At 35.6% G+C, this 15,395-nt stretch overlaps 1 protein-coding gene across 1 annotated transcript; it reads right to left on the minus strand.

Annotated features, from left to right (window-relative positions):
* Positions 1–524: 524 nt before the first annotated feature.
* Positions 525–1,487, minus strand: LOC107505712 (olfactory receptor 51V1). The gene has a single exon (XM_016135995.2). The coding sequence runs from the start codon at positions 1,485–1,487 to the stop codon at positions 525–527; it is 963 nt and encodes a 320-aa protein (XP_015991481.1).
* Positions 1,488–15,395: the final 13,908 nt, after the last annotated feature.

Below are 15,395 nucleotides of genomic sequence, written 5' to 3' on the forward strand. Positions count from 1 at the left end.
GCTCATCTAATTATTACAAATTCCCAGGAGTTTGGAATTGTTCCTATTTTGAAGATTAATTCACTGAATCTCAGAGAATTAAAGAAACTGCAAGTTATCTGATTTTAAACCTGGAAGCCCTAGGACTTGAATTTAGCTTTGTTTTACTGCAAATAAAATGCTTCAAAATCTATTTTGGACACATCAACTACTTTCATACTTTTTTGAAATACATCATACTTATGTAACAACCTACATATATCTTATTTTACACATATCAACAGTTGGTAGGGTTTATGAAATGTTTTAAATGGAGTCTCCCACCTCCAGCCCAAAGAACAACTTGCTTCCAGGACATAAGTTTAAACGAGATGTATCTGTAGGTGAGTCTCTGACGAGACTGAAAGTGTTTTGTTTCGTTTTGTTTTAAATCAAGAATCAAGGACTCAGGGTAAAACTCTAATTCTAGTAAAATTTTTGTTGTATTGATTTTTGTATACTTATTATTGTTGATTCTTTTTTGTTTGTCAAAAGACCTAAGTATATCAGTATATTTTCACAAAAAAAACTCTGAGTATTCTGCTACGAATCTGTTGGGTCTTGACACTGTAGATGATGGGGTTCATCAAAGGTGGGAAAAGGATGTAAATGTTGCCCATGAGGACATGGACCATGGGAGAGAGATGCTTGCCAAAGCGGTGCACCATTGTTAAGCTAATGATAGGGATGTAGAACACGAGGACAGCACAGATGTGGGAGATACAGGTCTGAAGTGACTTATGCTGCTCCTCCTGAGAGGCAATTGCCAGAACTGATTTAAGAATCAAGACATAGGAGAAAAGGATAAGAACAGCATCCAACAATAATGTGCAAATGACCAGCATCAGGGCATAGTAGCTGTTGAATCGAATGTCTGAGCAGGCTAGGCGGAGAAGGTCCTGGTGCAGGCAGAAAGAGTGAGAGAGGATGTGGGGACGGCAGTAATTTAAGAACTTTAGACGAATGATCACTGGAGGTATGAGTAAAGTACTCCTGCATAAGATTGCCACCCCGATTTTCATGACTTTGTCATTAGTTAAGATGGAGGAGTAGCGTAGTGGGTGGCAAATGGCAACGTAGCGGTCAAAAGCCATGGCAAGAAGGACGGAGGACTCCATGAAGGACAGACCGTGGATGAAATAGGACTGGGCAATGCAGGCATCCAGGCTGACTTCCTGGCTGAGCCCCCATAAGATCCCCAGCACTGTGTGCACAGTGGACAGCCCCATGCACAGGTCAGTGAGGGCCAGCATAGCCAGGAAATAGAACATGGGCTGATGCAGGCTCGGTTCAGTCCTGATCACGTGCAGCACCATGCAATTTCCCAGAAGCACCATGGCATAAATAGTGGAGAAAGGAATGGAGAGCCAAGGGTATTGCTGCTCTAGGCCTGAAAATCCAGTAAGAAGGAAGGATGAGGAATTCATGGCAGGGCTTACTGAAGCAATCATTCTGAGACTAAAATACATCCTCCAGGTAGCAAGAGTATATATTTCAAAAGAAATGCTTTAATTTCAGATGAGTTAGATAGAATCGTGAAGTAAACAAAACTATGCTAGAAGTTAACTAACTTTACAAAATATAGCCAATCAACTCTGATTTTTAGAAGCATATTACATACAAGAATATGATCTTGTCCTGATGTTAGTTAAGAGCCATTATTCATCCACTGGCCAGGTGAAGAGCGACCCCTCGAAGCCACATGTTAAAACAAATAGACTAAAGTGGAAAGTGAGTTTTCAGAAAGGATATGTTGTCAGGGACATTTTTTCAGGGATGCTGGTGAGATGCTGGTCCTGTAAATTGAGAGTTAAGGTTCTCAAAGTCCTTATTATTCTCCCCCCGGCCCAAACTCAATTCATTAAGTATTTAAAGTGAAGGATAAACTTTGCACTTGACTATCATAACTTCATTTAAGTAGTCACTTCATACCCATCATTTTTTTGTGTGCAGTCTGTTTCCAAGTGTATTTTTCGTCCAAATAGTACTTAGTAAAGATGTTCCTGTTTTACTCCACTCCAAATGACATAGCCAACAATTACTATTTCTTCTTTGGTAAAAGGCAGAGGGGAGCATTTATTCATGAGACCTTTGATGAATGATTTCCCACAGGAGTGCTATCCCCCTGAGATGTTTGTCTCATCTCTGCCCTTGTGGCATAGAAACTCAAATTAAAGGTCTGCACCTTCTGACATCAGCCCAGTGTTTTATGTGTAGTTATTTATTCATTCAATTGATCAGTTGAGTGTTCATTTAATATGCATTTATAGAAGAGATCAAGCAGTTGTATTCTCTTCCTTAGAATGTGCCACTCTAAAGATAAGACTAATGTCAAATGCTAAGTCTAGATTTTTAAAAACTCTCATTGCAGCAAAATTGATTGACTTCTTTGCAAAGTCTCTTGCTTTGAGTTCTGGCCTGTGATTCATCACAAAAGATGGAAAAGTTCTTGTAATGTAGACAGATGTTCGAGAGTCTATACTGGCTTTCATGTTTAATTATTCCAATATGATAAAGTAGCTTTAGATTCTGGCTCCCTTTAATGATCTATTATTCATCTTAGCTCCTCAGGCTGATCTCTGAATATACCTTTGTCCCTGTCAGCATTAAATAATTTAGCTCACTATTTTAAAAACATTTTTTTCATCCAATGCTTAGAGTTTCCCTGCTCTTTGAAGAAAAACTTGTCAGTTTTCCTCGTTCATGAGATTTTAAGATGTTCTTTCACAAGGAGGAGGAAGAGGTTGGGAAGTTTCTCTTGTGAAACAATATTGAATTTTTCCTCTGGAGTTCAACCATCACTTTTTGGGAAGCCCTTTAACTAAAACATGTACCACATGTATTTATTATTTTGATAACATATTTATTTTTATAAAATTTATTCAACTTATAATTTGGCATTCATTAGCCTCCTTATTTGACTAATGTCCCTGTTACACACATTGAATTGTAAGTGCCCAAAGAGTGGGGACAGTGTCAGCTTCAGCTCACTAGTATAGCCTAAAATTTTCACCTCTAAGTAATTATTTCTCCTCTGAGCTTAGACTCATGGACTAAGCTGCCTACTAGATATCTCCACCCGGGAAGGTAATCTAAAACTTAAAATTATAACAATAAAATATTTGGTTTTCCTCAGAAATCTATTCTCTCTCCATTTTCTCCTAATATCATAAAATAACTCCACCAATCACAAATTGCTTAAAGACAACTCTTCAGAGTTATTCATAATTTCTCACTTTCTTTCCCTCTCCTTTTTATCAAATCTTTCATCAAATTCTATTTTTTAAACCCTAAAATCATACCCTGAATCTGTTCACTTTTCCCTTACCACATCGTTGATGTCTTGGTTCATAACATTGTCACCTGTTCTTTGGATTATTATAATAATTTAATAGCTAGTTTTATTGTTTTTGCACTTGCTCCCTAAAAATGTATTCTCCCCAGAGAAACCAGACTGCTTTTCTATAAACATCTACTCGATTACATAAGTCCTTGGTGAAAAAAAGTCTAATGGACTCTCATTACTCTTATAGTAAAATATCATCTTCAGAAATCATCCTAGACCTGGCCCACCTACCTCACCCACATCATAGACTAGTGTTGCCTTCACTCTGCAATCTCCAAGCATCTCTCTCTTCCTCAAAACAAATTAAGAGTATTCCTGTCTCAGGACTTTTGTCCTTGATCTTCTCTCTGCTTGGAATTATTTACTTCAAGTATTGCACAAAAGTTCCTGTCCTCATTCAGGTTTCAATTCTATGTTGCTTCTTCAGAGGGATTTTTGTTACCTCACCATCATTTTTTTCTTGCATGTTCTCAAATCCATTACCGTCATTGCAATATTGATTTGTATTTAAGCACTTGTAATATGCTCATTGTCTATTAGATCTACTGGGAGCTCTAGAGCCATGTCTGGTTTTGCTCATTACTATATGAATTGAGGTTTAGTATAGAGTGGCTATTTATTAAACAATTGATGAATTAATGAAGTAATCTATGAGTTAAAAATAGTGAAATTACAGAGATATACAAACAAGGTAAATACAAATACATTGTAAAAATGCCACGAGATCTAAACACTCACACAATAATGTATACATCAGATCCTAGCTGGCCATATACTTACCAGTCTTGTATCATCATATATAAGGTTTCTATGACATGTAAAACAGATACTGCCCTAGGAATTCATGCTGACCTTGAGTACAGCACTCAAAACTCAAATATGATTCCTATCATACCCAGCCTGACCCAGATATATAGGCAAGGCCCTGAGATTGATGACAAAATAACGAAACATTCTTGGATATAGGCATGTATTAAAAGCACATACTTTCATTCAGACTTCTTTAAACTAGCCACAAATGTTAATGGTGGCTCCACAGAGAATATCAGTCTTTGAGCAATACGAGAGAAATAAATGTGGAGATTTTTAAAAATTTTATTTATTTAAATTTATTCAAGTATACAGTACATTGTTTAGACATCTATATAGTTCATAAAACGACCTCCCCACTTGCTCCTTCCCTCACCTGCCCCTTTACCTAGCCACTATATTAATGCTAACTGCATTCCCTATGCCATGCTCCCCATCCCTGTGACCGTCTATCGACTACTAATTTGTACTTCTTTAATACTTCACCCTATTCTCCCTGTCCCCCAACCCTCCTCCCCTTTGTTTGTCACCAAATTGTACACTGTATTGGTGAGTCTGTTTTTGATTAGTTTATTCTTTTTGTTCCTTAAATTCTGCATATAAGTGAAATCATATGGTATTTATCTTTGTCTGACTTATTTCATTTAGCATAATAACCTCTAGGTCTATCCATGTTGTTACCAGTGGTAGGATTTCTATTTTTTTTAATGGCGGAGTAATATTCCTTTGTATATATGAACCATAACTTCTTTATCCAATCATCCGTTGATGGGCATTTAGTTTGCTTTCATATCTTGGCTATTGTAAATTGTACTGCCATGAATACTGGGATGCATAGATCTTTACAAATTTTTTTTTTTTTTTGGTTTTCTTTGGATTAATACCCAGAAGTGCAATTTCTGGGTTAAAAGGTATAGCCAGATTCAATTTTTTGAGAAACCTCCAAACTTTTTTCTATAGCAGCTGTACTAATTTGCGATCCCACCAAGAATTTATGAGCATTCCCTTTTCTCCACGTCCTCTCCAACACTTGTTCTTTTGTGATTTTTTGATGATAGTCATTCTGACAGGTATAAGGTGATATCTCATTGTGGTGTTATTGCATTTCTCTGATGGTTAGCAACCTTGAGGACCTTTTCATATGTCTATTAGCCATCTGTATTTTCTCTTTGGAGTAGGATCTGTTCAGACATTCTATCTATCTTTTAATTGGACTGTTTGCCTTTTAGTTATTGAGTTGTATAAGTTCTTTATATATTTTGAATATTAACCCATTATCAGATGTATCATTATTGAATATCTTCTCCCAAACAATAGGTTGTCTTTTTGTTTTGTGGATGGTTTCCTTTACTGTACAAAAACTTTTTAGTTTGATGTAATCTCACTTGTTTATTTTTCTTTTGTTTCCCTTACATGAAGAGTTATATCTAAAAATAAAATCCTGTTAGTAATAGCAGAGAGTTTACTGCCTATGTTTTCTTCTAGAAGTTTTATGGTTTCAGAACTTTAAATCTTTAATCCATTTTGAGCCTATTCTTGTATACAATGTAAGAAGGTAGTCTAGCTTTTTTGGTTTTTGCATGTATTTGTCCAATTTTCCCAACACCATTTATTGAAGAGATTATCTTTACTCCATTGTATATTCTTACCTACCTTGTCATATATTAAGTGAGCATATAGGCATGGATTTATTTCTGGACTTTCTATTCTGTTCCATTGATAAATGTATCTGTTTTTATTCCAGTACCATGCTGTTTTGATTACTGTATCCTTATAGTATAGTTTAATATCAGGTAGTGTGATACCTCCAACTTTGGTCTTCGTTCTCAATATTGCTGTGGCTATTCGAGGTCTCATATGGTTCCATATAAATTTTAGGATTATTTGTTCTAGCCTCTAAAAAAAAATGCCCTTGCTATAGATTGCTTTGGATAGGATGGCCATTTTAACTATGTTTATTCTTCTTACCCATGAACACGGTATATGCTTCCAGTTATTTGAATCTTCTTCAATTTCTTATTTCAATAACTTATAATTTTTTGAAAACAGGTCTTTTACCTTCTTGATAATTTGATTCCCAGGTAGTTTTCGATGCAATTATAAGTGGGATTGTTTTATTGATTTTTATTTCTGAAAGTTCTTCATCGGTGTATAAAAATGCCACTGACTTTTGAATGTTTATTTTGTAACCTGCTACTTTACTGAATTTATTGATCAATTCTACAGTTTTTTTGTGGAATCTTTAGGGTTCTCTATATATAGTATCATGTCATAGGCAAATAACAAGAGTTTTACTTCTTTCTTTCCAGTTTGGATGCCTTTTATTTCTCTTTCTCGTCTTATTGCTGAGGCTAAAACTTTCAACACAATGTTGAAGAGGAGTGGTGAAAGTGGGCGTCCCTGTCTTGTTCCTTAAGGAAAATGCTTTTAGCCTTTCCCCATTGAGTATGGTATTAGCTGTAGGTTTGTCATATATGGCCTATATTATGTTGAGATATGTTCCTTCTATTCTCATTTCGATGAGAGTTTATATCATAAATGGATGCTGGATTTTGTCTAACTCATTTTCTGCATCTATTGATATGATCATATAATTTTGATCTTTCGATTTGTTAATGCAGCATATCTCATTAATTGATTTGTGGATATTGTGCCAACCTTGCATCCCAGGAATAAATTCACCTTGATCATGGTGTATGATATTTTTAATGTATTGCTGAATTTTGTTTGCTGATATTTCGTTGAGGATTTTTGTATCAATGTTCATAAGATATATTGGCCTTAGTTTTCTTTATTTTGTGATGTCTTTGGTTTTCAAATAAAGGTAATGGTGGCCTCAAAAAAGGAGTTAGGGAGCCTTCCCTCTTCTTGAATTTTTTGGAATAGTTTGAGAAGAAAAGGTGTTAATTCTTTGGATGTTTGGTAAAATTCACCTATGAAGCCATCTGGTCCAAGACTTTTGTTTTGGGGGAGGTTTTTGATTACCGATTCTATTTCTTTGGTGGTAATCAGCATGTTCAGATTTTCTATTTCTTCTTGACTCAATCTTGGGAGATTGTATGTTTATAGGAATATGTCCATTTTTTCCGGATTGTCCAATTTGTTGGCATATGATTGCTGGTAGTATTCTCTTATGATCCACTGTATTTCTGTGGAGTCCATGGTTATTTCTCCTCTTTCATTTCCGATTTTATTTAGTCGAGTGCTCTCTCTTTTTTCCTTAGTGAGTCTGGCTAAGGGTCTGTCAATTTTGTTTATTCTTCCAAAGAATCATCTCTTGGTTTCATTAATCTTTTGTATTGTTTTGCTAGACTCTATTTCATTTATTTGTGTTCTGATCTTTATTATTTCCTTCATTCTATTCACTGTTTGCTGTATTTTTTCTAGTTCTTTTAAGTGTAAAGTTAGATTGTTTATTTGAGCTTTTTATTGTTTCTTGTTTCTTGATGTATACCTGTATTGCTATGAATTTCTCTCTTAGGACTGCTTTCGTTGTGTTCCATAGATTTTGAGTTGTGTTTTCATTTTCATTTGTCTCTAGGTATCTTTTGGTTTCTTCCTTGATCTCATTGATAACCCATTCATTGTTTAGTAGCATGTTATTTAGCCTGCATATGTTTGTGTATTTTCTAGTTTTTTTTTTTTTTTGTAGTTTGGTAGTTGATTTCTAGTTTCGTTGTGATCAGAGAAGATGGCTGATCTTCTTAAATTTATTGAGACTTATTTTGTGTCCTAACATGTGGTCTATCTTAGAAAAGATTCCATGTGCACTTGAGAAGGATGTATATTTTGCTGCTTTGGGGTAAAATGCTCTGAAAATCTCTATTAAATCCATCTGGTCTAGTGTGTGTTTTAGGCCCATTGTTTCCTTGTTGAATTTTTGTCTGGAATATCTGTCTATTGGTGTGAATGGGGTGTTAAACTCTCCTACTATGCATGTATTACTATTGAACTCTCCTTTTAGGTCAGTCAATAATTACATTATGTACGTAGGTGCTCCTATGTTGGGTGTGTATATGTTTACTAAGATTATATCCTCATGATTTATTGATCCCTTTATCTTTATGTAATGCCCTTATTTGTCTCTTATTATAAACTTTGTTTTAAAGTCTATTTTATCTGATATAAGTATTGCTACCTTGGCTCTTTTTTTTCCATTTTTGTTTGTATGAAATATCTTTTTCCATACCTTTACTTTCAATCTGTGAGTGTCATTTGATCTGAAGTGGGTCTCTTGTAGACAGCAAATGCATGGGTTTTGTGTTCTTATCCATTTGGTTACCTTATGTCTTTTGATTGGAGCATTTAAACCATTTATATTTTAAGTGATTACTGATAGGTACATAGTTACTGCCATTTTATTATTCATATTTGTTATTTTTATTTTATTTTATTTTTTTACCCCTTCTCTTTTTACAGTAGACCTTTTAACATTCTTGTAATACTGGCTTGTTGATGATAAATTCCTTAAGATTTTCTCCATCTAGGAGCTTTTGATCTCACCTTCCATTTCATCAAAAGCCTTTCTGGGTAGAGTATTTGTGGTCGTAGAGTCTTGTTTTTCATATCTTTGAATATTTCTTGCCATTCCCTTCTGGCCTGACAAGTTTCCATTGAAAAGTCAGAAGACATTCTTATGAGGGTCCCCTTATAGGTACTAGCTTCCTTTCTCTCGCTGCTTTTAAGATTCTTTCTTTGTCTTTGACATGTGGCATTTTAATTATGATGTGTCTTGTTGTGGGTCTGTTTGAATTCCTCTTCTTTGGGACTCTACACTTCCTGAACTTTTATGTATAATTCCTTTGCCAGGTTAGGAAGTTTTCTGTCATTTCTTGCCAGGACAGTGAAAGTTTTTTATTGTTCTTCCGCATAATTATTTAACAACACCCTCACACAACTTGTTTTGAACAGTAATTTATAGTCACTCTTTGATAGATATTTCCTCTAATGGTCCCATGTGGGCACCAGCAGGGGGCAGAAGCAGTCCATTTATTTTTCCCTTTCTTCACAGATGCGTAAAGCAACTAGTAACATTGAGGCCAAGCCCTTAAGGGTCTTGACATGGCTGAAGAGATAAGAACCTTCTATAAGGCTAATCCAAAGAATTATGTGTTCAGAAGTTCTGAATATACTATCATTGGAGACAATTTATTGACAACAAACCCAAAGAAAGCTTAAAATTCAAGCTTACAAGAAGGGTTATGATTATTAACTTTGCAAACAATCTCTTTATTTTTCTATCTGTTCTTTAATGTGTATCTTATATATTTATATATTTTGATTGTATATGAAGTCTAAATAATAATGATAATAATGATATTAAAACACTATTAACCATAATTTAGAAGCATGATAAAAATTATATTAGATAGTGCATCTGTTTAACTATGGCCATCTGGGTATTTAAGAAATTTCCATTACGATTTGTGTGATTTGATTAAGTTATGACATAAATAATCTGTCTCGAAGGACGTTATATTAATACTTTTCCTATATCTAAGAAAATATGAGACAACTTACATAAGAAACAGAAGTAATAACGCTGAATGACAAATACTGAATGAAAGGTGAAAATCAAGCAGAAAAGTGCAAACAGGCAACTGACTCCATATTTAATTATACTAAAATTTGTATTTAAAATTTGAGTATAAATACTTAAATGTTGCACATATTTAAAATTGTCCTCAGAAAATTACAGAATAGGCCATGACAATCTAATTCAGTACCCTTATTCTCAAGATACAGAAACTTGTTGGGATGCTCTAAGAAACTGAGTACCAAAACCCAGATTGTTAGACTCAGGTCTAATTGTTCTCCAAGGTATTTCTCTGACTTCAGTGAAGCCATCTATAATCTCCATCTCTATCACTTCTCTCATTTTCTGATTCTCACATAGTGGAGAAGAATAGCTTTGCCAGCAGTAAAAAACATTCTCATACCAAATCAGTAGGGTCTTCAGAAAGAGACTTAGAAAATTCTGGATAGTATATTGAACTATATTTAAATCCCGAACCAAGTTTTATTTATGGAAATTTACATACCATTATCAGCTTTACCCACCTGACAGAAATGTTACTAATAATGAAAGTTTGAATTCATATACTGGCAGTAAATTCCAGCTCCACCCTCCTCTACAACAGGAGCATATGAGGAAAATCAAATTTGCCTGCTTCATCCCCGGTGAAGAGGCAAATACTTTGCCAGAGTAGAGTCTAGGCCCAAATAATTATTATTACAGAAATAATGTGCCCCCAGAGCATAAGACAGAGAGATGTTATAGACAATGGAATCCATGATGACTAACAGTAAGAAAGCTCCAAATGACCATCCAAGTCTCCTACACAATAGGTGGGAATCCAAATCCCCAAAGACAAAAAGGGGTGATGCAATGGCCTCTAGGCCATCCTTAGATAACATGACTTGCCTGCTAGCCAGACTGATTACACAGAGATGGGGATCTTGACTGCAATACCTTATGCAAAGAGTAATGCTGGGCATGATCTTAGGGTGGTAAGTTTTCTGAGGGGCAAAAAACAACCCATCCAGTGAAACTCCAACCTAAACCGGATAATGGAGAACTGTGAATATAGTCACAGCACCTTAGGGAAAGAAAGTAGGTACTCCAAAGAATTCACCAAGATGTTACTCCAGCATATGTTGTTTGTTATTAGAGAGAAAAGGTGGTGGACTACAAATGGATAGATTTCCCTATATATGGTCTTACATGGGGTTACAGGTGACTAACATGGCCCTTTGCCTTTCCCGTCTAAGATTCATTTGTTCTGATAGATGAGAAGCATCCCTTGCTGTGGCCTTTGGCAATGAATTTTTAGATTGTGTGTGAATAGACCATTTCTTATGCATGTGAATCAAAATTTACCTTTTATTGGCCATTGCTATATTGTGAAATTGTAGCAGATGTACAATTTTAATTTTTAAGATTTCTAGTATTCCTATATCTTTAAATTTCTAGAGTGCCCCAGAGGTGATAAAGGTTCATTATCTGAGACATCAGTGCTAGGCATTTTTGGAAATCAGAGTGTCTCAGGTTTTATGGCCTTACACATTGGGTATGAACCAGTCATGTCACTTAGATTGGAAGTGATAATTTTTAAAAACCTGTTGTTCTAGAATGGGGACTTAGTTTTATGTAGTGAGGATAGCATTGACTTTGGAATTAGAAGAACCTTGATTCTGCCACTTAGTACCTGTGTGATTGCATTACCTTATTTACCTTTTCCAAAATCATGTGTAAAATGTGGCATAACCACTCCTCAGAAAGCACAGAATCTACCCAGAAGCCACCTTCTCTTTATGTTGTTCTTACAGGCTCTGCCTTTCCCTTCTCTTGGTATTTTTTCTATTCTTTTTTATTTCCTCTCTTGTCTCCATGGAGTTAAGACTATCTGTCTAGATTTAGGTGCAAAAGCTGATTTGGTGGTGAAATTTCAAATCTATTTCATTAAAGCCATTTACAAATATGAGAATACCTCAGTCCATAGGCATTCCTTGAAATCCATTTTCCATTGTTTAATTTTGTTTTTAAATTTTTTAAGTACAACATTTATATAGAAATATACACAATCATAAGTGCACAGCTCAATTAACAATTACAAAAAGAACATGCCCATGTAATAACAATTCAGACAAGGAATTAAAAAAGTAAAATATCAGGGAAGACCCCCCACATGCTACCTCTTTATCACTAGCCTCATTCACTCCAAGGTTAACCACTTCCTGATCTGTCTTATTTTACCTATCATGATTGATCCTTTCTTTCCTTCTTTTAAAAAATGATATGAATTGAATGTTACCATGCTCTTTATGCCTTATTTATTCAAAAAAAAATTTATGAATTGCATTCATGTTGTTGCTATAACTGTAGTTGATTATTTTTCAGAATAGTATTCAGGATTGTATTTCATTATGTGTACTTACTACTATTGATGGACATTTCAGTTCTTTCTAGCTTTTGACTATAATGAATAATCCTGTTATGAAGATTCTTATACATTTTTCTGTCCAAACTCATACAAATACATATATATATATATATATATATTTCTGGAAACCGCTGGGTCATAGAGTATGTGTGTGTTTATCTCTGGAACACACTACTGAACAGTTTATTTTTCCTTTGAGGAAACTGAGTTCCAGTAAGTTTAAATAGTCTATGATGACATCCTAGAACAATAACCAGTACACATGTAGTTTCCCATACTTGATTAGAAATTATATGAGAACAATTGTAAGAGACAAGTTGGCCCCAATAAGAGCGAAATGAGAGAAATACCAAAATGTGGGTACCTAAGTGGACCTACATTTCCTCCAAGGTGATTGTCTCAGAAATATCTGATTAATCTTTGGAGGAGGCTGTAAATACTTCAGTAAGGTAGGAGATCTCTTCTTACCTTAGATCGTTTATTTTTTCCCACAGCTAGTTCTAACATGTAAAGTGAGAGGAAGAGGAAGACTGTCTATTATAAATCTTCTTTCATTTCAGTCTATTTCTAGTAGATAATAAAATCAATGCCCAGAATACCTTCTAAATTGCAATCTTTCTTCTCTCTTCCTTCCCAACTATTTTTCTTTCTAGGCATTTTTGTTATCTTTTTCCTCCCTTTTCCCCATGGAGTCAAGGTTGCCTAATCCTTGTTTAGGTGCAAAAGCTGATATTATTATGAAGTTTAAAACCTAATCCTACATCCAGAATGAATAGGCAGAGAGAGAACAGAGAAAGAGAGAGGAGCAGCACCTGCCACGACTTAAGGTCTCCTGCTTCTCCTATGTGCTGGGCACGCTGTTTTGGCAGTTCCTCAACTTAGGACTTCTTGGAGACTGAGAAAGTCCACTCTCTTATGCATTTTACTCTCTCACTAACAAAGCTAACTTTATCTCCATTTTCTCATTTCAGTAATTCCTCCATGAAATTCTTTCTTTATCATAGTTTTTCATCTTTTCAGTGCCCTCTGGTTTAGTTTCACAGATAAGACTTGAGTTATTATAAAGATTGTAAATTAATATTAATGATTCAGGAAAGAGAAGACAGAGAGGTTACAGGGAATGTCATACCAATTTACCTTCAGGCCAGAGGAAACTTTTAACAATTTTGCTAATTGTCTTTGCAAGGAAAGAATAGTCATCCTTTATTTGAGAGCAGTTCAGGTAGAATCCTATAAATCCCTGCCTCTCTCCCAACCTTACCTCCCACCCTCCACCACTACCCCAGAATGCTTCTTGGCTTCCAAGACCCTTTTAGTGGATGTTTCCTTTGTTTTGTTGCAAACTGAGTTTTATCTGGACCAATGACTCTGAGGAATCACCAATATAAAAGAAAGTCAATCCAAAGTCCAAGGTGTGAGGAAGACAGACTAGATCTTTGGGTGAGTGTTGTTTCACAACTTGAGATGTTACAAAGGACTCAAAAGTCCTTTGGAGAACCTGCCTCTAGGCACTGCAGGAGTTTTAAGTTTCTATTAGAGTGTTTCGGCACCAATGCTTCTATGTTCTTATTATCTGTTTTGGAAATATTCATCTACCAAAAAATATAAAATATTGGATGACCTATGCATCAGGCAACTGATTCACATTTTTATATTGATTACTGATGTCTTTGTCTCTTCTTTTCTTTTTTGTTTTGTTTCAACAGGGCTGTTTTCAAACCTCTTTCTATCTTCAATTATTTTCCACCTATGATTTGATTTCCTAGTTTTTAAATATTTGACTTAAAAAATGAGAGACTTTTTCCCTAGTTTGTCAATTCCAGATGAGTATTGCAATTCAGTTTTCTCCTAGACCTGCCTTCTGCCATCTTTGCTGCCTTGATATTGCTCAGGTTTATTAAAAACAAGGCTCCAGGGTACAGAGCAGAAAACACATAGCAGAGTGAGATACCTCCTCAGATCTCTCCCCTTGAAACAGCAATAAGTCGAACATCTAAAACTCAACAAAAAACACACAAATTGCACACCAGCACGTTTGAGAGTAGAATCTGTGCATAAGAGCTACTACAGGTCAGAACCCCGGGTGTCAAGTGATGGACTGGGGGATAAAGAAGCTGCCTCTCACAGCTGACAGAGCTCCTTGTAGGAGGAGGGGGAGGGGTGAGGGTGCGGCAATATCTCTGATCAGCCTGCCTGGAAGTGCCAGAACTTATATGCAGCAGGCAGTAGTGCCCAGTCATCAGAATAGAAAGCACAGAAGCAGGAAGGGACTGCGGAGAAACAACAGCTGATTTTTACCAGCCTCAATTGCAAAACTAAGGCTAAACCACGGCCTCCAAATCCCAACACAGAAGGCCCCCTCCCCCTGACCTCCGAGACAGAAAACCGTGAACCCCCAGGGAAATCCAAGCAAATGTTACCAAAACTGTTGCTAACATTGATGGGGATTGAAACTGAGGGTAGTGAGTGTGATAAAATACCTATTAGAAAATAAAAATGCATTTTTAAAGCTTTATATAAAACAGAAATCCAAGAGGCTTAATGCCACCTATGGGAAGCCAAAAGAAAAGTGCCTTTACAAGAGGCTAAAGAGAGACCTTCATATAATAAATCTGCGTTCTGAAAAAAAACAAAAAAAAAACAAAAAAAAAACAAAAAACAGAATACATTTCCATTAATGCCCAGGCAGAGAAATGGTCCATTAAACACCATGAACAACCAAGGTGGTAAGGCATCTCAGAAAGAAAGAGAAAAATCTCCAGAAAATAAGCTTACAGAAATATGCAACTTAAGTGACAGAGAATTCAGGATGGTACTTCTGAAAAAACTCAGTAAGGTCTAAAACAACTCAAATCAACAATTTCAGGAATTGAAAGAACACCTAGATGGGCAGAGCATGGAAACTGAAACCCTCAAAAAGAACCAAATAGAATTTAAGAAATGAGCTGGAACTTGGAATTCAAGAAGTCAACAGAACATCCAATTAGCTCAACCCCAAATGGCCTTCACCAAGACACATCGTATTAAAATTATTACAAATCAATGACAAAGACAGAATTCTCAAGGCAGCCAGGGAGGGAAAAAAAAAAACAACGTAATTTATAAAAGTAAACCCATTAGATTACCCTCAGATTTCTCAGTGCAAACCTTACAAGCCAGAAAGGAATGGAATCAAATATTTAAACTATTAAGTGAAAAGAACTACCAGCCTAGAATAATGTATTCAGCTAAGCTCTCCATTAGATATGAAAGAGAAATAAAGACCTTTCCAGGCATAG

The sequence above is a fragment of the Rousettus aegyptiacus genome, unplaced genomic scaffold (assembly GCF_014176215.1).
Source record: "Rousettus aegyptiacus isolate mRouAeg1 unplaced genomic scaffold, mRouAeg1.p scaffold_m13_p_5, whole genome shotgun sequence".
Classification (NCBI taxonomy): domain Eukaryota; kingdom Metazoa; phylum Chordata; class Mammalia; order Chiroptera; family Pteropodidae; genus Rousettus; species Rousettus aegyptiacus.